This window comes from Mus musculus, chromosome 6 (genome assembly GCF_000001635.26).
Source record: "Mus musculus strain C57BL/6J chromosome 6, GRCm38.p6 C57BL/6J".
Lineage (NCBI taxonomy): Eukaryota > Metazoa > Chordata > Mammalia > Rodentia > Muridae > Mus > Mus musculus.
In genome coordinates, this window is record NC_000072.6 from 141,243,936 (window position 1) to 141,271,931 (window position 27,996).

The 27,996-nt window shown below is 43.1% G+C and overlaps 1 protein-coding gene and 1 long non-coding RNA gene across 2 annotated transcripts in view; one reads left to right on the top strand and one right to left on the bottom strand.

The window, feature by feature from the left end:
* Positions 1–831: 831 nt before the first annotated feature.
* Positions 832–6,720, bottom strand: Gm28523. The gene is made up of 2 exons (XR_378118.4): positions 5,242–6,720; positions 832–3,739 (listed from the first exon to the last, which is right to left on the bottom strand). It is a non-coding gene; the product is annotated as a predicted gene 28523 (long non-coding RNA).
* The window catches only part of Pde3a (phosphodiesterase 3A, cGMP inhibited), a 257,594-nt gene continuing 234,931 nt past the window's right edge, over positions 5,334–27,996 (top strand). The window contains exon 1 of the mRNA NM_018779.2: positions 5,334–6,608. Within this exon, the coding sequence (NP_061249.1) occupies positions 5,655–6,608 (954 nt within the window). The 5' untranslated portion in view covers positions 5,334–5,654. The remainder of the gene's footprint in view (positions 6,609–27,996) is intronic.

The window sequence follows — 27,996 nt, forward strand, 5'->3', positions numbered from 1 at the left end:
TGTGGAAGGACAAAAGAAGGCAGTGCTAGGTAACTTTAACCCACACATTTGTCTCCATAAATATGTTCTGGGAAAAGAAAAAAAAATCACTCTTAAATTTGAACAACATATCATGGCATGGCATATCCAAAGTAGAAGGGAAGAGGTGTTCAAAATTAACTGCCTCGAAGAAGACAGAGGACCACGGCTTGAGTCAGGCCTTTACACATGTATTGCTTACATTTAGAAATTGGGATGACTTTAAGGTTAAGTATCATTGGGTAGAAATCAGCTCGGTCAACCTGAAGCCAACCCTGCCACCACCGTTTGCTTACACTTACACTGGAAGTGTGTGCTCACGATGCGCCTGAGATGTGGGCAGAGACTCAAGCACCTGTCCAGACTTATTGAAATTCTCCCTGCAGTTGTTGCTAAGGCAGAGAAGAGGATTCGTGGTTAAATAAAGCCATTTACTCTAGCAATATAAACACTTTCAAAGCCTTTACCAGTACTCGTATGATTTATCATCTTTCTTTTCTGTTGGTTGGGACAAAGGAAAGTCAAAAGCAAGCTGAGGTCACAAAACCAAACAACTTACCATTATCTGGGAGACTTCGACAGCATACATGCTAGTTATATTATTATACAGAAATTCAGCTTTCTGAGAATTACAATATTTGCAAATCCATCGGTTCCAGGGGTTATTGGTGTTGAGTCTGTGGAGCTTTGCTGAGGCTCTAAACCACTTGGTATTAAGAGACAGAAACATTTTTGACTGGGAGGAGAGAGAAAGAGAAAGGCCAAGTGTCTAAGCAGACTTTGTCGGGAAGACATTAAAATCACAAGGTCATATTTACTTAAAATATAATTTTATTTTTTGCTCCACAATGTGAGAGGAGGACATTGTAACAGTTGGGGCAGTAACGTGGGAATGCCAGAACAGGAAGAGGTCAGAAGGTCAGATGTCAGTGGATGGAAAGATCATGGCGGACTTTGTAGCTTGTCCCGGGTCCTTTGGAGTCTCTGGTGCAATGAGAGACCGTGCACGGTTTTAAGCAGGAGATACACCATCATCCACTTATATATTTGAACTATCATTATGCTCCATAGAAAAAGGAGGACGAGACCAGTTGTTATTGCAACTATCTTAGCTGGGGATAGTAAGGAACTTTTACTTGGTTACTGTAAAAGGGATGCAAAGAAGAGAGATATTCAGGTCATCCTTTAGAAACAGAAGCAAGTGCTTTTGTTAGTAGTCTGGAAGTGTAGTGAGCGAATCAAAGAAGAGTCAAAGGCAATGTGTTCTTTCCAGGGACAAGAGCGGATGGCCAAGAAAGTGGGTGTGTAGGTGGAAGGGTGGAGTGGCAGGCCGGATGATAAGGCACTGCCTAGTTTAGCCACTCAGTGGCAGCTCACTGTAAATGCATGAAGGTCAGAGAGGTAGTGGAGAACAAAGGAAGCCACACAGAGGAGTGAAATCTTTTAAAATGTTCAGGACATTCCCCTTGAGTATATTTATATTTGGCAAAATGCAAAGGATTTTCGCAAAGAACCAATCAAGCCACATTGGCTGGACCTGGCTGAGTAGGGGGCTTTCTGACAGTTTCTTGTGTTACCTATGTGTGGGTCATCTTTTTCTTGTTTGTTAGTTTTTGGTCACTTTCCTGAATCAGGAATAGTCACCTGTTTCAAAGGGCAATATTTATATTTGGCTGCTTCAAAGCTGTCTCCTAGACTGTGGCCGGCCTCATTTAACTCACCTGACTGATAACCGCTAGCCACCGTTCACTTCCCTACTTCTATCCTGTCTATCCCTGCAACTTTCTGCTTCTAGCAAGAACATCTGGCCAGCTTTCAATACCTTCCTTGGGTTCTGGAATGGTTAAGAGGCAGAAAAATAGACCTTCTTGTCTTTGAGTGGGACAGTTAACTTTCTGATTGTAATTTTTCTTAAAAATGGGAAGAAAGCCAGGTGCCAGGACATTGTTTCGTTTTACACTAATGACCAGCTCCAATAATGCCATCAACACACAGATTCAGTGATGTTTTGCTGTTAGTCAATGACAAGTGTTTTACTAAAACACTTATATTAGCAGTATGAAAGAAATGTTCACGTGTGGCCATTCGTCTGCCATGTAGGCATGTGGCAATTAGGGACAACTTTGAGGAGCTCCGTCTCTTTTTGTGTGGTCCTGGGATTGAGCTCAGGTCCAAAGGTCTTTGCACAGAAATTTCCTTTACCTACTGAGATCTCACTAGTCCGCTGATGACAGCTTTCAAACCATATCCACTGTCAATCTTGTGAGAGCTCTGTTTGGATGATCATATGTAATTACTTTACCTGAAAAACTAAATGGGTGTGGACGTCAAAGATGGAGAAACATGGAAATATTCTTTCATCCCCAATTCTGCTTCTACCCCCACCCCGACCCCCTGCAAGCTTTACAACATATGCTCAGATTTCTGATTTACTGTGCTTTCCCCATGCCAAGGGGCAGCAGGCTCTTCACTTTCAAGGGTCCCAGGTAGGCTCTGGCAGCTGAATCTTGGGTAAAATGGAAACTCATGGAAGTGTGCGTGCATGCTAGGGGGCTCGAGTTTCTTCAGCAAAGGCGATGCTACTCCTGTTTCCTTAATTATTAGACAGATGGTGCCACTGCCACCGTTGACTAGCTGCCCAACACATGCTCCTGAGCAGTGGCATAGTTCTGGACATGTGACAGAGGGGAGCTGGCTGCCTGGTCACACCCGCTCCTGTTCCTTTTTGCCTAAAGGCTTTGTGAATGCCCAGCTGGGATTGCAGTAGGCTGTTTCCCATAAAAAAAGAATCTACAACATAAGCCACGTTTTCCCACTGCCCCCATGAATCCATTTTATTTCCTCCATCTCCTCTTGGCAATATTTTATTGCTCTTTCGCTACACACAAAACACAGTGGCATTTTGAGCCAATTACCCAAGTCCTCCAAGCTATAAACACACTTTAACCTGAAGCACCAAGATAATTGAGACAAACATCAGTTTATTATTATTTGGGAGAGACAAATGACACCCAGTCAGTCACTATTCAAGCTGAGCAAGAGTTGACACTTCTTATTCCAGCAACACTTTGATGTCATTTGAATATACTGAGCAGATCCGGAATTCTTTTGCATAGACTGCCAATGAAGTTAGCATCGTGGTTTTCTAAATGCCACATGGTCACTGTGGTATGTGATCATGAAATCATTAATAATGGAGGGATTTTGTTTGTTGTGGGTGTGTGTCACTAGCTGGGCTTCCTAGCTCTGCAGAGGAAGCTCAGCAAATAGTAGAATTTACCACACATAAACAGTAACTGTTGACTAAGGATACTTGTGCTCTGGAGTTGGGGAGAGGGATACACTTTCCCCCAGTGTTCCATTTGTCTTGCAGGCTGTCTTCTAACTCCCAACACTTTTCCTGTTTCAGCTTTCTAGATCCCGGGGTTATATGTCCTGGCACTCCCAGATAGACTTTTAAAATTACTTAAAAGTTTTCTTTCTGCCTGTCTGTCCTTTTGTTTGTTATGTGTGAATATGTGTGAGTACAGATACCTGTGGAGTCCAGATGAGGGCATCAGATCCCCTGGAACTAGAGTTAAATGCAGGTGGCTCTGTGCCACCAGATGTGGGTGCTGGGAACTCCTTGGGTTCTCTGAAAGAGCAGTAGGGGCTCTTGATTGCTGAGCCATCTCTCTATTCCTTTCTCATCTTTTTATTCTTCTCACTCTATATTTCCTGCCTGTATGAAAAACAAACAAACAAACAAACAAAAAAAAAACTGGCTTTGTGCACTAGGTAACTCTGAGATTCTTCCATAGACTAGAATAGGTAGAGGTAGAGAAACACTAAGAAAAGCATGTTTGGGCCTTCAAGATGTCTCAGTGGGTAGCAGGGAAGGTGTTTACCATTAAGCTTAAAGACCTTAGCTTAGTCCTCTGGGCCTTGGAAAGGAGAGAGCTGACTCCCTTGAGTTGTCTTGTGATCTCTCACACAGACTTACACAAATAATTAAAATGTAGCTTTAAAAGATGGGCGTGGCTTCTCTGTGGCAAACAGACCTTCCACCTGGAGCAGAGTGTGAATGAGCCTTTGAGATGGGTTTCCAGCTATCCTGAGGGAGGGCACACTCTCATGCCCAGGATCTTCTCCTGGTTAAAAGCTCAGACAGAAGTGCCATTTTTCAAGAACATGAGCTAGCATGCAAGCTTTCATCCCTCAGAGCCATCCACAAATCCCAGCATCAGGGCTGCCAGGACCACCCCCACCCACCCCCTCTCTTTAGCTGGTAGGACCCATCTCTAGAAATGGAGTAGTCCAGCCCTGAGCAATAACTGCCATGCTTGAGCCTAGGGAGTTCCTAGGGAGTTCCCTTAAAACCCAGCAAGAGGCAGAACTGTGGCCCCTGCAGAGGCCTCTCTTGGAGTTTTAAGCACTCAGTTCCACTGTTTTCTCCCTTGCAAAAACAGCAGCCACCATGCATCAAAAGGAAAGATGATTATTTAAAGAAAAACAAGAAAAGGGCCTCACTTTCTTCCTGTTCCTACCGGTTACTCACCAGCTCACGGATCTCCCTCCTCCTCTCTGATACTGCAGCCTCTCCTCACACTGTGTTCTTGGGTGAAACTTAGCAACTTCTGCAATAGGTCTCAGTTCTTCTCTCTCTCCTTCCTTCCTCTCTCCCTTCCTTCCTTCCTTCCTTCCTTCCTTCCTTCCTTCCTTTCCTCCCTCCCCCTCTCTTCTCTCTCTCTCTCTCTCTCTCTCTCTCTCTCTCTCTCTCTCTCTCTCTCTCTCTCTCTCTCTCCTTCCTTCCTTCCTTCCTTCTTCCCTTTCATCCTACTTTTTGTCATGAACTGGGTAGAGAGGCTGGAAGGCTCTGCTTCCTACCTCTGCAAAACAAGGGGTCTGCATCCTGGGGCATCGCCCAAGCTCGGGGTGGGGGTGGGGTGAGGTCCGCCAAGGAGAGCAAGCGGGCGAGAGAGAGGAGAGATAAAGAGGAAAATTGGGAGAGGTAAAGAAAGAAAGGGGGAGGGGGAAAAAGGGGAGGAGGGAGAGGGAAGAGTCGGAGGGAGTGGGGAGACGGAGGGGGAGGGAGGGAGGGAGGGAGAGAGAGGGGAGAGAGAGAGAGAGAGAGAGAGAGAGAGAGAGAGAGAGAGAGAGAGAGAGAGAGAGAGAATGAATAAGAGAATATGCTGCGGGGGGGGGGGGAGTGAGGGAAGGGGGAAGGGGAGGTCAGACACCTACCGTCCCTGAACGCCCAAGGATGGCCTGAGCTCGCCCAGTGCCCCAGCCTGCCTCAGCATCAGCGGTCCCTGAGCACTCAGTGAGTTGAGCAAGTGTTAAAATCCCGAAGTAGGAAGAGACCCCGCAGGGTATAAACTCTGGCTGAGGGTGGAGCGGAGGACTTTTAAGAGAGAAAGGAAAGGAGAGAGGGAGAGGGAGAGGGAGAGAGAGAGAGAGAAAGAGAAAAGGAGAGGAGTGGGGGTTGAAAATTCCAAGGCTGATCCTGCTAGCTGCCAACTTGAAGTCTTCAGCTCGCACTCTTGAGTTCTCTGCAAGGCTGAAACTTCGCGTAGATCCGGAAGAAGTGATTCCGAGAGTGGGCTCGAGAAGAGCGCGGACGCGCGAGTGGGACGGGTGGGGGTTGTCCGCAGAGCATGGCAGTGCGGGGCGAGGCCGCCCAAGACCTAGCCAAGCCGGGCCTCGGAGGGGCGAGTCCCGCCCGTGTGGCAAGAGGGAACCACCGCCATCGTGGCGAGTCCTCTCCATCCCCTCGGGGCTCCGGCTGTTGTTGGAGAGCCCTGGCGCTGCAGCCGCTCCGGCGCTCGCCTCAACTCTCCTCGGCGCTGTGCGCGGGCTCCCTGTCCGTGCTGCTGGCGCTGCTGGTGAGGCTGGTCGGCGGGGAGGTCGGAGGCGAGCTGGAGAAGAGTCAGGAGGCGGCGGCCGAGGAGGAGGAGGAGGAAGGAGCCCGAGGGGGCGTCTTCCCGGGCCCTCGGGGAGGTGCTCCCGGGGGCGGCGCGCAGCTCAGCCCTTGGCTGCAGCCGGCCGCGCTGCTCTTCAGTCTCCTGTGCGCCTTCTTCTGGATGGGCTTGTGCCTGCTGCGCGCCGGGGTGCGCCTGCCTCTGGCCGTCGCGCTGTTGGCCGCCTGCTGCGCCGGGGAAGCGCTGGTGCAGCTCTCCTTGGGCGTGGGGGACGGTCGCCTGCTGTCGCTGCCCGCCGCGGGGGTCCTGCTCAGCTGCCTAGGTGGCGCGACATGGCTGGTGCTGAGGCTGAGGCTGGGCGTCCTCATGGTCGCCTGGACTAGCGTGCTTAGGACGGTGGCCCTGGTTTCTCTGGAGAGGTTCAAGGTCGCCTGGAGACCTTACCTGGCATACTTGGCGGCCGTGCTTGGGCTGCTGCTGGCCAGGTACGCCGAGCAGATCCTGCCGCAGTGCTCCGGGCCGGCTCCGCCCAGGGAGCGGTTTGGGTCCCAGTTGAGCGCGAGGACCAAGGAAGAGATTCCGGGGTGGAAGAGGAGGAGGCGGTCCAGCTCGGTGGTGGCCGGCGAGATGTCCGGCTGCAGTGGCAAGTCTCACCGGAGGACCTCCCTGCCCTGCATACCCAGGGAGCAGGTAAGCTGGGGCTGCGCCTTTGGGGTTGCTCCTGGGAAACTTGAAACAGTCAAAGTGCAGGGAGTGGGGCGCAAGCGGCCGGGAAGCCAGCCTGCCAAACAGTAAAACTTTACACTGTACTAAGAAAGATTTCTTTTTTCTTTTTCTTTTTTGCCCGTTCTCTGTCCCTTGGAGTAGTTTACAGCCAGAACAACAGAAAACAGGAAAAAGTAAAAAACAGAGTGGCCTTACCCAGACTTCCACAGCTGGGCCCTGTTTTCAAATCTCCTACACCTGGTTTTTGAGTCCCTGCGTTTCTTGAAGCATTTCTGCCCTCCCTGAATTTTTGGAAGTTATTTATTTATTGCAAGTGGCTTTCAGCACGTGCGTCTTCTATATTTCTGTGTCTTTAAAGAGATAATAATTTTTTTTTCTTATCAAGTGCCAGGTAAACAGTTACAAAAACTAGTAAGGAAGTTTCAGTAGCCAGGCAGGCATCCTGGATGGTCAGAGGCTGGACTCGCACTCCTGTTTTCGCAGTGACTCTTGTTTAGAGGCACAGCATCAGATGGCAGCCAGTCTGCTTTTAGATATACTTTAGTTGCTACACAGCACTGTGTTGAACTCTGAACTGAGGCTTTACACTTTAGGGCTATGTGTGAACTTTAGAATGGCACAGAATTGGGCGCAATGCTTTTATTGTTCATTCAGAAAAGTAACCTTCCTCGTGGGCGTTTATACACCCAAATGGAGAGGCAGACATTCAAGAGACTTCCTCAGGGTTTGCAGGAAGTATTGATCCAAACTCTCTTAGGATTGCTAGCGATATGTGTCTTGGAGGAAGGAGGAGGTGGGGGAGTGGAATTCGGAGTGAAGTGTGTGCAGCAGTTTCCCAGTAATTATTTGGGGGAGGGGATTGCAAACATCTTTAGTGTCATGGGACACTTACCCTTCATACTTTAGGAGAACCATTTCCAATTTTAAACACAAGCTGTACCTAAGCTCTTTCCTTCAGTTTTCTCCACCAGGGTTGACATTTGTTGAAGGGGTTGGGAAAGCTGATTCTGCGCTCTAAATAGAAATTTGCACTTTTTTTCTACTTAAATTCATACCTACCCATGATCCCCTTAGGATGACTTTCAGGTTGAAAGGCTGTCCCTATGATATAGTAAGCGTTTTCTTTTCGGGTTATCCTAGGGATAAGTGTTAGCTATCCTTTAGAAATATATCAGCCACCATATGGTGTGAGTGGTTGGGTTGTCTCAGAAAGGGAGCTGATTGCCCAGATGGATAGCTCGTGGACTTTATGTTGTGGACTGGATGACAGCAGTGCATGCTTGCGCTTACTGTAAAACAAATGTACTTATTTAACTTTTTGTTTAGCAGAAAAAATATTTCTGGGTTTAAATCTGTTCTAAGAGTCAAGGGAAAAATACAGGCCACTGACTGACACTTTGTTTGTATAGAAATTTGGAAATTGTTATAACAAGTTATGTACCGATGGGTGCAGGAGAGATAGATAGATGAGAGAGAGAGAGAGAGAGAGAGAGAGAGAGAGAGAGAGAGAGAGAGAGAGAGTTTTTGAATGAAAGTATGACTATTAAAAACACCCGACAACACACTTGTCTTTAACTTAAAGGGAAATGTGATGTAGTCCTTGCCAACATTGAAGCCTAGCTTATAGGAAAAATCTGGATTGAATCAGAAGTAATTTGACTCTGCAGTGATGCCACTTAGCCCTCAAAATTAAATTTCTGACGTTTTGGATTAAGAGAGTTCAGAGTGGATTTGAGATCAGAAGGCCTCCAGGTGACCAGAGCAGCTTTGCTGATGAACATAGACTAGACATGTGTGCAGGTTTTTTCCTTCTCTCCCTGCTTCCAACTAGTAAACTAGGGCCTGCGATGATCTTACAAGAGTCTCATTGAACTTGGCATCCTCAGAAGCAGTAATTACTTGGAGAGTGCGCGTCTATCATCTATCCTGATCATTTTCTTTGGGAATTCTTCTTCTTCAAGGCTGTGTTGATGAAGAAGGTTGTAAATCAAGATACTCTCACTCAGGCTGACAGGAGGCCCTGGGTGCACGCGGGACCCTTGAAGCTTGGTTTTTATATATGAGCCATTAAAGGTGTTACTGCACATAATTGTGGGTACTGGGTGGTGCTGACGTGGAGTAGTATCTTCTGAAGTAGGGTGAGGTGACAGCTCATACGTTGGCCGAACTCTGTGAAAAGGTTGGGAGCCATATAGTAAATGGCTTATCTTTTTTATCACAAGGAAGCAAACTTCTGATTAAGAGGGCAAAGGGTGCCATGATCATTTGCATACTTGACGAAGTCCAGAATGAACATAAGTATAAAATGAACAGCTACCACTTCCCCGGGTGCTGTCTGGTTAGTTCTTTTCTGAACAAGGCAGTTCTTGTAGGCAACCAGTGAGTTTTAAATAGTGCTGGAAGGCAGGAAAGACAGAGGTTTCTTAAGAACCGACTGACATAGCTGTTGCTCATTGTGGAATGTAAAGGTGAGAGAGTTGGGGTATTGCTCTTCTCTGTGTGGGTGACAGTGAACACTACTTGTGAATTCTCTCTCTAAAGAGGCACAGAAGAATGTATGCTGAGATTCTCATAAGACAAGCAGACCTCCCTCTGTCCTTCTCTCTCTCCTCCCCTGAAGTCTAGAATTATGTATTCCCTGTAGAAATGAATTTGTAGCACAGATAATTTGCAGCAAAGAAAGGAAATGCAGGTCTAGATTTTGGTCAGAGAATTGGGGTAGGCACAAGGTGTGTCCTAAGGCAAGTGTCTTCTAATGAGGAACAAAGTTGACAACATCTTTGTTGCCCACTCTTGCCAACCCTGTATCCTCAAGACTGAGCCTAGGTTCTTAGATGTGTGTGCTAAATGACACATTTTCGGCTGATGGTCTGGGAAGACTGGGGCTTGCTAAGGTGTCTATGTCTTCTGGAAGTGAATTCTCACATTTGACGACAGACAGTTATAACCTTGTCAATTTGATTCTGCACTAGTGCCAACATCCAATATGCAGAAGTACCCAGCATTTATTGAACGATCGTGACCAATAAGTTTTATTTTCAATACAAAGTTAGTTCTGCAACTCTCAACTTTTGGAAAACACTTGAGGCATGCCTGTTCTCTTGTATGCCTCACAGAACACTACTGGACATTCTCTTCTCTGAAATTACTGAATCCAGCTTGCCCATTCATTTCTAATGGATTCCAAACCAAATGTAATTTTGTTTTACTTACTAGTTAAGAATTTAATACGTTAAATATAGGGTATCATAGGGAAAAGGCAGAAGTCGCCCTGCTTCCCCCACGAATGCCTTTGAGCCACATTAATGACTAATTTCTTTGTGATAGACACAAAGGCAGTCAGAAATGTACAAGATATATTGTTTGCCTTACTAAAGCAAAAGCTATACTCTGCCGAGACTATTTCTTTAAACGTTCCATTGAGAATCACTAGCCTATGTGAATGTACTTGCATTGGAATATAAGTTTGGTAGCAGAGAGGGTCAAGTTGTTAAGCACTGGTGTGAAAGGGTATTTTAAAGTGCCCCCAACCTCCCATGCAAACAATAAAAAAAGAAAGATAGGATAATGGTTTCTTTTGGTACTCACTGGAGGGTGGGCATGTGGTGGGCTTTCTTAAATGCCATTACTTTAAAACAAATAGAGCTTGATAGCTTTCCCAGTACAAAGCACAGAAATATTTCTTCTCAAATAATTTTTGAGGCAGTTTGTTTTTCAGTTACATGTGTGCAGTAAGCATGAGTTCATGCATACATACTCACTATAGTGTGTGTGTTTGGGGGGTCAGAGGACAACTCCAGGATTTAGCTCTCCTGACTACCATGTGGGTCCTGGGCATCTCTCTCCGGTCATCAGGCTTGGTGGCAAAATGTCTTTACCCACTGATCGATCCATCATAGAGTCCTGCAGGCAGCCTTAGTAGAACTTCAGTATTTAAAATGGCAGAAATGTTTTGGTGATGCTGGGGATTGAACCTGTGACTTCACGTGTGCCGGACAAGGGCTCTCTCACGGATAAAGCCATATCCTATTTCTGAACATAGAGAGTGTAGCATACTTTACATTTCTAAATGTATTTTGATGTTTCTTACATTGAACACATTTAAGAACTGTGGCTCTTTAAATTGTGGCTTCTATCATATCTCATTATTATTCCTCAGTTTATAATGATAGAAACAGAAATATTGATTATGGCTTGCTGACAGAATTAAAATTAATTAATGTCAACCTCTGAAAAGGCAAAACAAGGTTTTCTTATTCTCCTGGGAAAAGTGGGGAAAATAATGTTTTGTTTTCCCGTGACTTTTTTTTTTTTTACTTTGTGAATACTGATATTTAAAGCATAGCAAAGGACCATTTTAACTGACAGAAATAGTCAGAGAATCTATATAAATTTCCAGAGGTTGGAAGGAGTGAAAACAGTCACTTTACTCTTTCTGTCTTGAGTCTAAAGTGTAAAAAGTTTAACTGTAGAACTGAAAGAAACAGTGTGTGCCGGGCTGTCATGTTAATTAAATAAACAACCAGAACAGTGACTCTGTGTATGAAATACATCTGGAAAAGCCTGGGGGGAGGGGACACTTGGGCTGGGTGAGGGACAGTGGTATGGCAAACACGCATTATATCTGTTGTGACATTTGTGTGAATTTGTTGTAATTCCATTCAGAGATTTAGCTCTGAGAATCACGGCTGCAAGCTCCTAGATACCTAAAGCCCTTGCCACACTGAACTCTCTGTGTTAAAAATCCTTCTTCTGTCGGGGGTATGTGGGTATCAAGCCAATAAGCCCACTTCTATTTTAAAATTTCTTTAATTAATATGGTTCATGCTGGCCACAGCTTGCTGGAGTTTATGTTGACTTCATTGAAAACTCCCATTATTTGACTCCTTTAAAGGAGTGAGTTTGTTGGGGGATTAGGGTGGAAGTTGCGTTTTTCAGAGAACATGGGTGTGAGCACCCCGGATCAATGCCACTATTGTGTTGCATCGTGTCTGGAGAGACTTTGACAAGCTGAAACATTTGCACTGGGCCACTAGCAATGTTTCTTTAGCATTGCGGACAGATACTTACTCACACACACACTTGTGATGGATTGCTTCTTAGTTCCTGTGGATCTCTGACCCATGGCGTCTTCCTCCTTCCCTTTTTTTCTGCGTGATATTTAATAATCGTATTTTCTAGAAGCTCTGCATGCTGACTGAAACCACAACTTGTGCCTGCACTCCACATTCATCTGTCTAGTGAAGTCCTAGCAAATAATTCTGGAGGACCCCAGAGAGCCCCCAAATTTCTGTGTTCTCACATTTTAGATGTGTTGTTAAGGTTGTTAATTTTCCAATGAACCAATACCTTTCTGTTCCTTTCTGTGATAGGAAACAACTACCTTTATGGACTTTTGTTGTTGAGGATATTTTTACTGGAAGTAATTTTTTTTTTTTTACAATTTTTTTTCTGTCTTTTTTTTTTTTTTTTGTAAGGCCATCTTTGATCATCGTTTTAACTCTGGGCTAAGCATCTAAGTTTGTGCTGTTTGCAACATAAAATGCACAGAGTTTTATTGCCATGGGTAAGATTCTAAAAGAGGTGCTGATATGGGTTGTTCACAGGTGAATAATTGTCAAAAACATGAATTGGTCATACTATTTATCCTGTATATAGTACTATTTTAAAAGGAAACACTCCTTTCAGCTAATGTGATCCATATAGGCCTTGTGTCAGTCAACACGCCAACTCTCGTCAGCACGTTTGTGTACCAGGCCTTGTGCTAAATATTGTGCTAAAATTGTCCACCTGTGTCAAAACTGTACACACAGAGAAGATACAGCCCATGTCTCTCCAGGGTTTAGCATAGCACCTGGGAAATTCAGCGTCTGCATAAGGGGAAAGCTCAGTAAATGTGTGAATGACCATGAGAGAAATGTGGGGGGAGTGGAATGTGGCGTCTCACGCCTGTCAATCTTAGCCCTTGGGAGGTTGCAGCAGGAAGGCAGATTTCAACTTCATACAAAGGTTGAGGATAACCTAGCTACATGAGACCCGATCGCAGAAAGCTAAAAAGAAAGAAACAGCTTAGGGAATGTAGCTAATACCTTCTTAGAGCAGGTTTTACATCGGGATCTAGGACCCCTTCATTGGTTCCCTGAAATTTTAGGCAAAATTTCATGTTTGAAATTTTATGGAAAATTTCATTTGATTTTATATAAGGTTGCCATACTGTCAGATAAATGGAAATTCTCCAGCACTGAAATGTTAAACACAAATGTTTTAAATGTGAAGCATCTTTATCTTTGGAAATGCAGAGTGTTTCTTTAGAAATGGAAACTAGTGTGTACTGACAGTAGGTTTTGAAGTAAAGATAAAATACTACTGGACCTAGGACACACTATATGGTAAAAGAACGCATTCTTGGATCTTTAGGGAGCGATGTTGAATGATGTTCCACACAGGGCTAGGCTGTGGTGAGACGATCTGAGGGAGCCTGATTTCAGAGGGAGGGGCATGGAGGGAAGGCCAGGGAAATGTAGCTGAACCGAAGGTCAGTCAGCTAGCTCTGGCTGCCCGGGACACAGTCAGGAAGGGACTGTGATGAAAAGTGCCAAGCCTAGACATCATTTGCAATTTTACCTATGGAACCAAGCCGGGATCGCCATTCTGATTTAGAAGACTACATCTGAAGTAAAAATAACACAGAACGTCTTACCCTATGGAAATGAAATGGCGAATTCCAGACAGGCTCTGGGGTAGGAGTGCATTGCTGTTAGCTTTGTCCCTCCTATGAATGTTTACGGCATTGCAGAGTTGACCTGCAGAGTCATCATTTTGCCCCACTGAGGTTTCCAGTGGCCACTTATACACAGCTATTTGGTTGTTTTGTTTGTTTGTTTGTTTTTAAGGAAATTGATTGAAAGATGTTTAGGATTTCAAACTCAACCCACACAAAAATGACCGTAGAAGCCATAAAACCCTCTTTGTAAGTGAAAACAGCTGTTTGTGTTCCCCTAAATTAGTTTGCCCAGCTTCCTCCAGAAGCCATAAAAATGTAAGTACATGTGATATTAAGGGAGCTTATGAGGGGCCTTATGATTGTAAGGACAGAAAGCCCTTTGAGAAAGGCCCCAAACTGAGCTCCTCCTTCATGGCTGGTTCCATCCTAGCTGCCTTACCATTAGGGGACCTATGAATGATCATTCGAACTGTTGAATCTGCAAGCCCCGAACAGAACGATGAGAGTCCAAGGCCTGTCAAGCCTTTCACCCTGAGATAATGAGTGGTCTGAACGAGATACATGGCCGTGGCTGTCATGCTTGTGTGTATTTACATGTGTAAGTGTGTGTGCACACTTGCATGTGTGACCCATACACATCCTGTACATGTGTCTTTTTTGCCCTGCCAGGAAATTGACTTGGTTGTGTTAGTTTTGTGGAGAACAGTGTCACCCAGTGGCTTTGGTGAAAGCAGTCCTGCTGGCCTCCTAGGTGAGTGCCTTATATATCTAGTAAGAATAAAACACAGATGTAGCTGTGGTTCTCTGCATGTGTTATAGTCAGCTGTGTAAAATGAATAAATAAGTAAATAAACTAATGGGGAAAAAACCCATATTTAACTTACATAAAAGGACTAAAGGGAAAATACAATTTATAGTAATACTGTATTTGACCCAGCAGGTAGTCAAGGAGAAAATGGAGACACATTACCGTTAGCTTGTAGTGAGCTAAATATCTAAGAGGTGTTTTACACTAAAGGCAGTTTCCGTTTTTTCTAGCCCCCTGCTTGTGAGTCAGGTGACACTTGTGGCTGATGGCCACCGAATTGGCCACTGGCACTTTACATTTTCAGCAGGATGACATTACATCTTTACCTATGAGGAAAATAGACTCAGGTTCCTATGTCCCAGACTGTACTTCTGCTGCTGGCATAACTTCCACTATGCCTTTTGTCCTACTCACGACGCAGTTGGCAACTGTATGTTTGCCATTTTCTTCTCTTAGTGGTTTCATCAGTATTTGAAGCTGCAAACATAGTTATTTTTAATCTGGCAAAGTTTAGCAGTGTTTAGGGAAGAGTCTGTACATCTGATTCATGGCAGTGTCATAGTTAACTGCAGTCTGTCTTTCCTGGCTTTCTTTGTGACAAGTATTACATCTGTCTCCATATCATGTGTCCAGGATGATCAGTGTGTACTCTTTGACAATGAAAGTACTTACATTTGTAAGGTAGGATGTTGTGTTCCTAACACTGGCAACGAAAGGGGCAGACCTGTTAGTGTCATCTGTGATGATCCAGTCACCTGTCACTGAGCTTCTATAGACATCAGTCATAAGAGCAGAAGGAAACAGGAGATGGGGATGGGGCTCTGTCCTGTACACAGAACCCTGGAATTCCATGGTGAAGAAGCCTCAGAGTGTCAGAAGTCATTTTCCATCATACTCCATGGATTCATTAATTCTAGATGGAGCTCAACATTCATTGGATAATTAATGAAAGAATACACTTCATATATGACATGGTTTCTCATGTCTATATCTATAAATATAGATCATTTTAAAGTAATGCATGCATTCCATGGGCAGTGGCTTTTATCCAAGCATGGCACAGATAGCCACTTGAGGCAATGCATGTTATTTTACCTTTACGTTTCAGATTAAAGATAAATAACCTAGGTTTTCACATATCACCCTGGAAATCATTAATAAAATTCCCAAACCAATATAATCATGTTATGCAGGTGGCCAAATTTGGATGGAGAGAAGTAATGTGGTTATATAGGTTCACAACAGTAAAGCTGACTTTAGACTTGAGGGAGCTACCCAAAGAATATGCAGTGTAGTAGACACTCACTGTTTGAAATACTTTACAGTTAAATGTAGCTAGTCATCTCTTTCCTTTCCCTAGTTAGGTCTACTTATTTGTCTTGTAGAATTTCTCCCTACTCATCTTATTTTTCTGTCTCTGTCTCTCACCCTCTCCATACACACACACACACACACACACACACACACACACACACACACACACACACACACCCCTCCCTCCATCCCTCCTTCCATCTCCATTTTTCAAAATGTCCTTTTTTACCCAAAGATCCCTTTTTCTCAAGGGCATCTAAAAATGTAAGGAATGCCTTTCTGTCCTCCACAGGTAACTTAGAGAACACTGGAAGGATTTTATGCAAGAAGCTTGTGGTTTGGGGTTAAAAGGATTTTAGTAAATTGTTTCCCTCTCCTGAGGTCATTGTAAGGCACATTTATTTATGCAAAGGCTGTGGCAAGTATCTCTACTCTCCAGGCCTATACTATAGACTTTGATAAACCTGGAGGAAGTTTGACATCACAGAGCGGTTTGAGGATGGGTATTTTGTCTTCTGGCCAGTTTGTGGACTGCTTATCACCTTTTGAAAGTGATGGGAATAAAGAAAGAAAGAAACTGGTATTCTTGCTTGTTTTGATCCAAAGGATTTCAGAGGATCAAAATAAAAGTCCTTAGGATGCCACACTCAGCTTTGTGGTATGCCATAGCCCCTTCCCCGGATAGTGGGGTTAGTGTTTTGGGGTCCAGTCTTTATAGCAGGGACCCCACACTTTGGAAGGAGAGAGCCTACTGAGTATCTTATGCCATGTGAGGTATTTTCTTTCTAAGACTTGGAGTGAAAGAAACTAGAGACCATGTCAGGCCTCAACAGTTTTCCTTAACAGAGAAATCAAGTTCTCAGCCTCCCCATCTTACCCTTAACATTTCCCTTAGAAAATTTTGGCTGAGCGCCTTGCTCTTTGTAGGTGCTGGCTGGCAGGATATGTGGATGGAAAAGAAATATCCGTTAAATAAAATATTTACTCCCCCCAGTCCCTTGAGATTGGGGAGAGTCTAAAATGTTTAAAGCAAAGAAAAGCGGCTATGGATGAGTCTGAGAACATACAAATCTGACGTGATGTTGGCATTTTTTTGTTGTTGCTTTTTAAAATATCTTGTATGGAACTGGAAAGACAGCTGAGTGGTTAAGCGCTCAGGCTGCTCTTGCTGGGGGACTGTGTTCATTTTCTATCGTGCACATGCTGTGCTTTCACACATACAGCCTGACACCCATACACAGAAAGATAAAGAATAAAACATTTTTAAAACGTTCTCTGTGATGTTTCCCATAAAGGGAATTCACCTGCACCCTCATTAGAGGGAAATTTCATGTTCATAATGTGTTTAGTTTATTTTTAGATCACTGACAACTGAAGACTATCTAAATCTGCCTTCAAGATCATTGTCGTTTCGATGTTGTCGTTTTGTTTTTGTTTTTAAATAAAGTATGTCTGTGTGCATGTGCATTCACATGAGAGTAGGCGCCCTTGGAAGCCAGCAGAGGGTGTTGGAGCTTCCTGAGCTGGAGTTATAGGTGATTGAAATGAGTGTGAGACCTGAACTGGCTATGCTACAAGATTAGTAAGAGTTTGGATCTACTGACCTGTCTCTCCAGCCTCAGCAACTGACAAAGGTTTATTACAAAGGAATTCTACAGCCAGCCATGGAGGTGCATATCAACAAAAATACCCATTGTGGTACTGGAGTAGGGGGATTATGAGGTCAGAGCCAGCCTGGGTTATAATGTGTGATGGGGGTGGGGGTGAGAAGTGGAGAAGGAAGAGAAGGAGGAGGGAGGGAGGGATGGGTGGAGGAAGAAAAGGAATGGAGAGAGGAAAGAAAGGTTGATTGGTTTACACAGGAAGCATACCTTTGCAGTACTGGTGTTTAATAGAATTTGACTTGTTAAAAAAATTTTTTTTCAACTAAATAAGAAAAGTTTTGCTGGTCCAATTTTAATACTCAGTAAAGATGTCTTCCCATTGAGATAAGATTTGATTTGACTATGCTATTTTGACTTTTGTGACTCTCAGATAAACTTAGTCAGACATTTAGGAAGAAGTTCTCACATCTTGATGGTGCTTGCTTTCTCTTTCTGTAGCTGACAATTATCTCAGTCGATTCAATTTCTGTTGATGTCAATTTTCAAAGTTGAGTTCTTTGAATATTTGACAAAATGAAAAAAATATTTTCTATTGAAAAATAACCAATAAATTGAGAGGTTAGTTCTACACTTAACTTTGTTGTACATCATCAAATTCTGGTCAGGCAGGTTGTGAATTTGTTAAACATTTTAATATAGGCTTTAGAAGCAAAGCTCTGACAGTAACAGGGCTGTGTGTGTCTTGTTTCAGATTGTAAGTGGCCGTACTCTCCTCGGGGTCTTGTTTTTCCTGTAATTGGCATCTCTTTTCTAGACAGGTCTCATGTCATTTATTCAGTGGTAGCTCATGGTGTCAATCTCTTCATTCCTTTTTACTTGAGTCACAGTTGGGTTGACTCTTTTGAACCCTTTCAGAGAACTACAGTTTTTAAATGTATACAGTGGAACTTCTTCCAGCTCTTAACTGGTCCTAGTTCGAAGCGTGAGAATTTGGCTGGGAATGTTGGAGAGAGATACGAGTGAGTGCTGATAAGTGAGTTATCTCAAATATAAAGTGTCAGTCAGAAATGCAAGCCCATAAAAATGAGTACGCACAACTCATGCTAAAGTTTTCCTAGGCAGGAAAAAAAACCATAATCAAAATCAAGTGGTTAATGCTTTAAACGTAGTTCTGGTGCTATCTCTGGAGTACATGATATTGGGGCAGAGAAAGAAACTCACTGCTGGATGCTGGACCACAACTCAAGATATGCACTGGCTAAGAATGTATCTTTTGACCAAAAGTATATTGGTGAGCCTTCTTAAGTGGACTTCCCAGATGTAGATTCCTATTCTTGAGCCAGTTTGTCACAGTGGCTTATGAATGTACCTAATGGCAATTTTGTGTGAACTTGAGCTTCTCACGTTACTAGAAAGCATTAAAAATGTCAACAGGTCCATCTAAGTCCTTCATCCCAGACTTTACTTGATGGTATCTAAGCCCCTCCACCCCAGGCTCTACCTGATTGTGTTTGCTGCCTTCTGAATGCTTCAGTGTGCTTGCATTCTTATCTCCTTCCCCCAAACTCTTCTGTTGCTATTTATTCTTATATAACTCTCAAGCATAGTGAAACAAACTGTGGCTTATGATCTATAACAGTGAACATCAACGACTCACAGATTTATATAGGTAATCTTAAAGTCTGTGAGAAGATAGTCTGGCTTCACGTATATAATTCCTCATCATTTTGTATGTTTTTAAGTTGAGGCATTTATGATTCTCAAAATCTAGTATAAATGAAAAATCATTTGAAAAAGCCATTTAAGTGCATATCCCTGAATCTTCTCACCAAGTAGTCTGACTTTCTAGTGGGTTATAAATCACTGTAGTGTTTTAAGGAGCAATCAAGTAGTCTAGGATGAAGGATACAAGGATACAAACTTAGGTCCACTCACGTTCTATGACCAGTTTGACTTTTGCAGCCTGACTTGGATAGTTCTGAACTTAACTCTGAGAAGGCTGAGTATGATAGGAAAGCAAATTTGCAAACCCATGTGCAGACAAACGTGTGCATATGTGTGAGCACATACACAGTAGTTTGTGAAAGCTAACTATCGTGCCATATACCTCTAATCCCACTTGAGAGGTGCAGACAGGAGTATCAGGAGTTCCATGCCAGCCTAAGAAATGCCTGGCATACATGAGACCTGGTGTCTAAAATAAAAAATCACAGAACTGAAAATGACAATAGTTTGTGAACTTAAACATTCATAAGATAGGCCTTTCCAGATTAGCACATACATTACTTCTTTTGTACCCATTTTTCTGACCTGTAAACCTAGTTCACAAGGCTGTCACAAAGACTAAATAACAAGTTATAATACTAATGTTGGGTAGAAATGCTAGACCGTGACAGACCAAAGTCTTAAAATGTATATGTCTGCACACCTTTTGAACATAACTGATTTTATCTGTATTATAAGAATGGTGTAGCTAAGTGTAAGATTTTTGAGATCACACAAATGGAAAGAAGAGGAAAGATGTCTTTCTTGGAAGATGAGGACAGTCTCTTACCCTTGCATTCAGCCAAGGCATGGAAGATTGCAAGCCAGATGTAAGAAGAGCCAACTTAGGCAGCATGAGTTACACGCACCTGCTCACAGACGCTGGAAAATACACAGCATCACCAACAAGTCCGACAGGAATGGGGGGAGCTGGCACAGGGGCTTCAAAGGAGAAGGTTGAGGGGTGGAGAGGGACTTACAAAAGTTGATCGAGCCCTTGACCTTAATCACCGAATGGATGGTGATGCCATTGTGATCCAATTGTGTCATGTAATCCCACACAATCTTTGCTTCTGAGTTGACCCAGGCTCTAGCTGATAATATAAGCCATATTTTATTTTGAAAGACAAATCCGTTTTCAGAATTGTTAGCTTCATGTGTTCCCTTTTTAAAAATCCACTGACTCTAGTTAGGGCTCCCTGCCTGTGTATGAATGACTGTGGGGCTTAGGGAATCTCTGAATAGAACTGACTGTCCCCAACCAGCCACCAATTGCCAGTGGATGTTCGGATAGAGGTGAGACTTCATGAGGTCTTTTTCCATCCAAATTGGGATTTTGGCTGGCTTGACTGTGTGCAGTTCCTGAGGATGTAGACGGAGCTGCTGTGAGGTCATGTGAGCAATGGTGTTGCTTGCAAATATTATGTTGCATAGGTATCCATTACCTCTGGTTCTTAAAGTCTTCCTTCCCCCTCCTTCAGTGTTGATCCCCGAGCCTTGGGAGCATGGGGTGGAATATAGACGAGTACTCATTCAGTATCATGAGTATTCAGAGATGAGTACTCCATAGTCCCTTATTCTCTGCCTGATGACCAGTTGTGGGTCTTCATGTTAATCTCTATCTACTGTAAAAAGAATCCTCTCTGATGAGGTGCTCATAGACAGGAATAAAAATAAGAACTTGGGGGCATTTATCACTATACATAGATAGCAGAGAAATAGTGTTAGGCCTTCCCTAGGCTCTGTGACCTAGCCCACTACAGGTTTTTGGCCATGACAACAGTATCAGGCATGAGGGTTCCTCCCATTTTTGTGCCATTGTTGAACCAGCAGATATACCTCTCGAGACAACCTGCTAACTTTTGGCTCACAGGGTTCACAGCTGATAAGATGGCTAATTACTTTCCTCCCCTAATAGCATGCATACAACCTTCCAGGTCAGTGCCTGCTTGGTTTCTCTATGTCCTGTGATTCACAAATGTTATGTCTCCAGCAATAGGGTCTTGCCATCAAGTTCTGTAGGGCAACTGTAAGCAATGGCAGTAGAATGTGATATAATCCTCAAATTAAAAATAAATATGATTCTAACACCAAAGGCCCATTAGAGAAGTAATACTTGAAAATAGTTCTTACACACTGAAACCCACTATATTGCCTTATTATTAATTATATTGTTTATGTAGCAAGTTATTATTATAGCTCCAAAGAACATAATATTACCTTAGTTTGTAATAGTTGAATATACTATGGGCATAATATGAAGTAAATCATACAACTTCATAGGAAAATATTTAGGAACCCTTTCCCCCTTTCTCCTTATTTACCCTCAGTCCCATTATTTTCTGAAGCATAATATCTGTTAATCCGAATCAATGTAGCTTTGATTTACTCAGGGCCATCAGGGAAAGACAGTAATAATTTATCCATATACTGTTCCTCAGAGCACTCTTTGTAAACTAGCCTTTATGGGATTGTCTCCTCCGGCTGCTTTTCTTGCAGATTTTTCCACTTATTGAATGATTGGTCAGTCTAGTCTGTGGTGGTTATTTTCAGTTGGCCTTGGCAGTTGTGAGAGTCTGCTGTGGTCTGTGTCCCTTCTGCTCCTAGGAAACCCGCTGCTTCTCATTTCTGCAACAGTGGAGGAGATGCATGAAGGCAAAGGGAGGGAGGAAGCCTTCTACACATCATGCGGGCTTCATCATAAGAGGGTGAAGACTTTCTCCGAAGGAGATCTGATGCCACAGAAGTTGTAGGGACAAAGGGACACTTCCCATCATGCTGAAGAGTTTGTATGAACCTACAGTAGACAGATTAGTAGTGGGATAGACATGAGGAATCACTTGTGTGCTCATGGGGAAAATGGAGTGTGTTCACCCTCTAGCTCCATGAAGTGCAGACACCCATATTCTTCATCGAGCATAAGAGGAGAAGAGGTGGGGGAGACTGTGCACGATTTTCAGTCATAATGACTGAGTATTAAGGGGAATGAATAGACCCTGGGAGTGAGATGTCACTTATAAATAAATGGTTTTCTTTGATTGTGAGTTCACCAGCAAGGCATCAACTCCTATGACGAACGTGGTTTGTCACCAGTCTTCCTTACTGTGGTAGATAATGAGGTTTCAGAGAAAGAGAGAGAAAATCAACTTGTGGGCCAGAATCTTGGGAAAGATAAGGCATCATCAGAGTTCTTCCCTGGACCTGCCTAAGAGAATTAGCATCAGTGGATTCTGGGAAGGTCATCACTGAGGGTAGGAGAAAGGTCAGAGACACCTTGATTCTGAGAGTACTTGCCTGGCTCCATGTGCTTAAGTACCATAATTGTAAGTATTCCTTCCACTGAGCCCCAACCAGGGGTTTTCAGCAAAGAATGAGTGAAGCTAGCCTCCTATTCATTATAATGTGAAGAGTGTTAGTACAGAAGAGGGTAAAACAAAAGTCAGACCTGGATACCTTTGTCATTGGTCACTGGAAAGGTTGTCAATTCATGCTATAAACTGATAATGTCAAGACTGGGCATGGCTTGGATATTCTTCAAGGTTAGAAAGGCCTAGCTTAAGGCTTTCTTTTGTTTAGGGAACTGGATTGAGAATATCTACTGGTTGTTTGACATGTGGGCTTCTGGATGGTCGCATCACATTCAATATGGGCCAAGAGTGTTTGAAAATAAAATCCTGCCTCTTGATCCAGAAGGTAGGAGAGACCAGATGTTTCTTATAAAATTGGATGCTCCAGCATGCATCTCCGGAAACAGATTCCTGAGGCAGTAGAGCTAAGCCATACACGGACATTAGGAGTTCCTATATTTAATTTTTGTTCTGTCTGAATTATACTGAATGCACATAGATGGGTTTCAGTTTTGCTTATAAGAGTTCCATTGGCTGTTCCCTGCATTTTTGCATGAAACTCGACTTTGACCATTTCTTCTTGCTGATTCTGGTTTAAATAGATGAATAGAGAAATAAAGCCATGCAGATATATGATATTTTAATAATGATCTCCACAGTCACAATTATTCTACATGCCTTTTTACTTAGAGAAACATTCATTTCTGCAGTCACACATTTAAGTGCACTAAACCCACTCAGACAAATAAAATCTCAGTGATATTCCTTAAAATGCTTTCAGAAACAGATGTAATAGAACAAGAGGTAGGAAACAGAAAACCACAGAAACTCATTACCCCAAACCCCAAACTAAAAATCCTAGGACTATTCAAGTATTTTATATACTTTTTGTATTTTTGTTTGCTTGATTTATTATTTTTTTAAGATGGGTTTTACATTTATATTTAATTTAATTCTTCTTTGAGATTACATTATAATAACATTAATTCTTGCTTGCCTTTCATCGCTCCAGAGTCTCCCACATAGCCCTCCTTGCTCTCTTTTAAACCCATGGCCTCTTTTTACATTTATTGTTGTTCCATGCATCTATGTATATTTACATACACATACATGTATATTTACATATGTATACATATGTATTCCTAAACACAGCCTGCTCAGTCTGTGGAATGCTATTTGTATGCATGTTTTCTGGGTGAACATGTGATGTTAGATAACCAGTTGGTGTGCTCTTCACGTGTATATGTGTGTGGGTACATATGTATGTGTGTGTGTACACGTGAGTACACGGCTCCTCTGGGATCTGGATTTAAAGCCATTTCCTGTAACACATCCAGCTTAGGTGCTGGGAACTGGACTTGGTTCTTTGGGAAGGGCAGCACTTGCTCTTAACTAGTGAGTGGGCTCTCAGGGTTCCTGCTTTGGGCTTTTTGTTTGTTTATTTGAGGATGGTTGCAAGCTGGTTGTGCTGGAGAAAGCCAGAGTTAAGGTAGCAGGGACTGGTAGGCGGTCCCTCTCTGAGTTGTATGCTGTGGGGGGAGGGGCTGGCACTGGAGCTAGCATTTGGCTGGACTCCGGATCTCATCATTACAGGTCAGAGATGCAATTTTTCCATAAAACAGTTTATCCTTCACCAAGGCACAGTAATCATAAGGCTATAACTCATCAATCCAGATGTCAAGTTATTAATTTACACTGGGGACTTAAACTGTGAGGAAGACCAAAGTGGCAACGCTCACTCATAAATTCTTCTCGTTTCTAGTGGGAAAGTCATCTTTAGCATGGTTGGCTCCGATGTTGCAACTGGAAATCTCTGGATTGTGGGAATATTTCTTGAAAACCTTTCTCTGTTTGTGTTTTTGTTCCAGAACATCTGAAAATTGCCCATGACATGCCAGAAAGTGGGGGGGCCTTGAAGAGAGTAGGGTTCAGAAATGGATTGCCTTTGTGCCCCTCCCTCCCCATGTTTATAGTCAAGACCCCAGCATTAACAAATGCCCAGTGATAAAAGCTCTGACATGCAGTCATGAGAACGTCGCCTTCTAGAAAGGTCATAGCTAAATTTAATGCTGGAATAGCATCACTCTCTTAACATAGATTTCTGGTAAAATTCTGTTGTTCCTTCTCTTTGAAATTTATGCTTGACTTTTTCATATGTTTATGCGAATAGTGCATGGGCTCTCAGCAGCTTTGGAGCACTATGAAGAAGGCACGTGTAAAGGAATGCTTTTTTATGTTTCTCCTCTGGGCTATGTGCCCAGAGGACGTGAGGGAGGAAGGAGCGAAGGGTTTGAGGGTGAGTGAGTTGGACGCCAGGTGTGGATTGCATTCTATGTTCCATGAAAGACTTGTGGAACAGAGAGCCTCACTTTGCCACCGAAGCGAGATGGGTGGGTGATGGGAGATTTTAAAGGATGGAACACATGGGGTGGTGGTGGATGTAAAATAGAGTGTCTCTGATTGGACTGAGGGATCTGAGCATGGTTCTGTGTACACAGAACGTCAGAACGTTAAGTTGTTTTCTTAAAGGAGAGTGGTGGGGAGAATTAAAGCATAATTTTTGTAACAGTGACCCAGAGCAGCAATGTGGGTCTGAGGGGATGAGCTCCTGTTGAACGTGTTGAAGATCTCTGACAATACTGGGGGAGGAAAGAAAAGATGAAGAAGATAAACTACGCAGTTTCCTTGACCAGTCAGAAGTCAATGGCAGAAGGCATAAAGGATACTGACACTTCAAAAACCGGTCCCCTAACTCCTCCACTGGGGTCCCTGTGCTCAGTCTGGAGGTGAAGGGGTTTGCAGTCCCATAGGAAGAACAATATCAACCAACCAGAACCCCTAAAGCTCCCAGGGACTAAAACATCAACCAAAGAGGACACAAGGAGGGGCCAATGGCTCCAGCTGCATATGTAGCAGAGGATGGCCTTGTCCGGCATCAATGGGAGAAGAGGCCCTTGGTCCTGTGGAGGCTGGATGCCCCAGCGTAGGGGAATGCCAGGGCGCTGCAGTGGGCATACGTGAGTGGGGGAGCACCCAATAGGGGATTTGTGGAGGGAAAACTGGGAAGGGAGATAACATTTGAAATGCAAATAAATAAAATAACCAGTAAAAAATGAAAAAAAAACATAAAAAATGGGTCTACTGGAAACTAGTGAGGACTCTCTGAGAAATGACATGCGCTCTGCTCTTTTAGTTTTTGGGTGAGAGAGGGAATTGAGGTTTGTTTGGGTCAGATGATTCCCTTGCAATCTCATGTGATCTTGTCCTCTTGATGGCTACCTGCTTCATTTATTCACAAAGTGCATTTTACTACATGGGATGAATGCACTCCATACCTTCCCTGTGCTGGTTGTATCCAGCCCTTCAGAACTACTCTGTCTACTTTCAGTAGATATAGAGAGCTCTCCCTAACAGTTTGCCATATTATATGCAGTTATATATAAGTTCCAGCATTTGGAAGTAGAACTGGGGTGATCCCAGAGTTCAAACTCATCTTTAGCTACATAGGAACTTTGAGCCCAGCCTGGGCTACACATGATAACTCTGTTTCAAAAGTAAAATAGCAGCATCAAACCACAAGCAGCTGTCCTCTATTTGAGATGAAATGCTACAGCATCCCAAATCTTGGTGAATGTATACTGGGTTATTGAGTCTTCTAAGGAGAGAGATGATGGGTCATTATAGACCTCAGCTTTGCCATGGGACTGTAAGTAAGCCCCATAAAGCTCATCATATTTGAAAAGTACATGACCAAGGTTCTTAATCTAGAACAGTTGAATGCTGGCCTATATGACCATTGAATAAATTAATTTGTTAATTTGTTTATGCAGCCCCTCAAATTAACCTTAGACAATTATCAATTAGATTCTATTTCAATTATTCTCTTTAGGTATTCTTATTCTGGTTTGTCTTATTAAAATATGTATGTGAGGCTATGAGTGGGGTGTGTGTGTGTGTGTATGTGTGTGTACATGTGCACAAATAGGTGTGAGCATTGTATCAGTAGCAATACTAGCCAGCTCTCTGAACACAATGCTATATCTGTTCTTTGTTCAAATGACATTTCCCTCGTGGCAACTCTCCATTGCTCTCAGTGTTTCTCTTGACCTGACCTTACATATCGTAAAATTTTGTTTATCTATATATTTTGTTTGGCTTCCTGAAAAGTTTCATTGACGATCTGTCTTAGCCTTGAATGGCAATTAAAGAGAGCATCAAGTGTTTGTGCTCTCTCATGAGTGTATTTTGTTACTCTGCCCAGTCCTTGCTGTGAGAGGTACTACATTTTGGTTACTCTGCCCAGTCCTTGCTGTGAGAGGTACTACATTTCTGCCCCTGGCATTTCTACACCTTCTCGTTCCCTCCCCTCACCTGGCAAAGAATTCTGAAAATGGGGTGTGCAGAATGGCACAGGACTGTTGACCTGGATTGACTGAAACAAAGTAGCATATGACTATCATCTTTTTTTGCATTAAAATAATTTATGGGCTCTTCCAACATCTATTTGTCTAGATCAATTCTAGACTGACTTGATGTTGAACTGTGGGCGAGCAGGCAGGAGTTGAAAATGTGCGACTCATCGAATACCTGATGACAAACCACTGATTAGCAGAAAGAGCTTGATGCTTTTGAAGACTGTCTTTGCTTTCTTCCTCCTTTCTTCTTGTCAGTAAAACCACTTGTCGATTTACAGTCTTTATCAGCTAAAGCTCTGAAGATCTTCACACGAGTTAACACTATCTGTCTGTATTATGCTTTGGTACTTTGGACATTCTGTTCTTGTTTGGTTTAGATAAAAATGGGAAGATAGCTGAGGTTTCCTGCATCAACCCCTGATGATTTATGTATGGCTAGGATAATGAAAACTGGCAGGCAGAAGTATCTCCCCATAAATTTGTTTGGCCCTTGGAGTTCAAGTATAATTCCATTTTCCCATTTTCTCCTCATTCGGCAAGGACTCCTACCAGCATAGATGTCTATAGCATGTTATAGTGACTTTTTTCTTGTGTGTATCACCTCCTTATTACACAAAAAGAAACAAATTGACGAGTATGTTCAAAATTTCTATGGCAGTTTATTTTCTCTCTGTGTGCACATGCCACAGTCGTCATCAGAGAACAACTTACAGGGCTCCATTTTTACCTTCCATCCTATGACTCTTGGGGACTGAACTCGGATCACTGGGCTTGGCGGTGAGTATCTCTAGCTGGCGAACCTTCTCACCTGTGCCAATTTGACAACTTTATAACTAAAAGGAAAGGTCTAAGTGGGTAGGCTGAAAGTGAAACTGGAAAAGGAAGGCTTGAGATTTGATGCATTAAATTACAAGTGCTCTTAAAACTATTATTAAGGCTTATCAGTGCTGTCAGTGTGGAAATTAACTTTGCATCCTAGGCTAGTTCTTCATGATGGCTATAACCATGGCTTTCATGGGAAGGGCCCTGTAGGCTTCGTTCACGCATGGTGCTGCCCTCAATTCTAGTATATTCTCCTTAGGGAGTCCTCCAAACCTTTCAAATCAATGCTGTAGTGAATCTCAGTTATGGGTGTGTCATATCCATCTGGTGTGTTGATATGAGAAAAGTTTATACTTCACAGCTCTATAAAACTGTTCTGAGTAGGACAGGAACCTGCCTTTCCTGTCCTGTTCAAAGGTCCTGTGAGAAGAGATTTAAGTAAACACAGCTCAGGGGAAAGGCTTTCTCTGAGGCCCCATTGGAGAAATCTTGCCAGGAACAGTGTCTCACAGTCTATTCACTGGTTTTACTTTGGGTTTTACTTTGACGTGAGT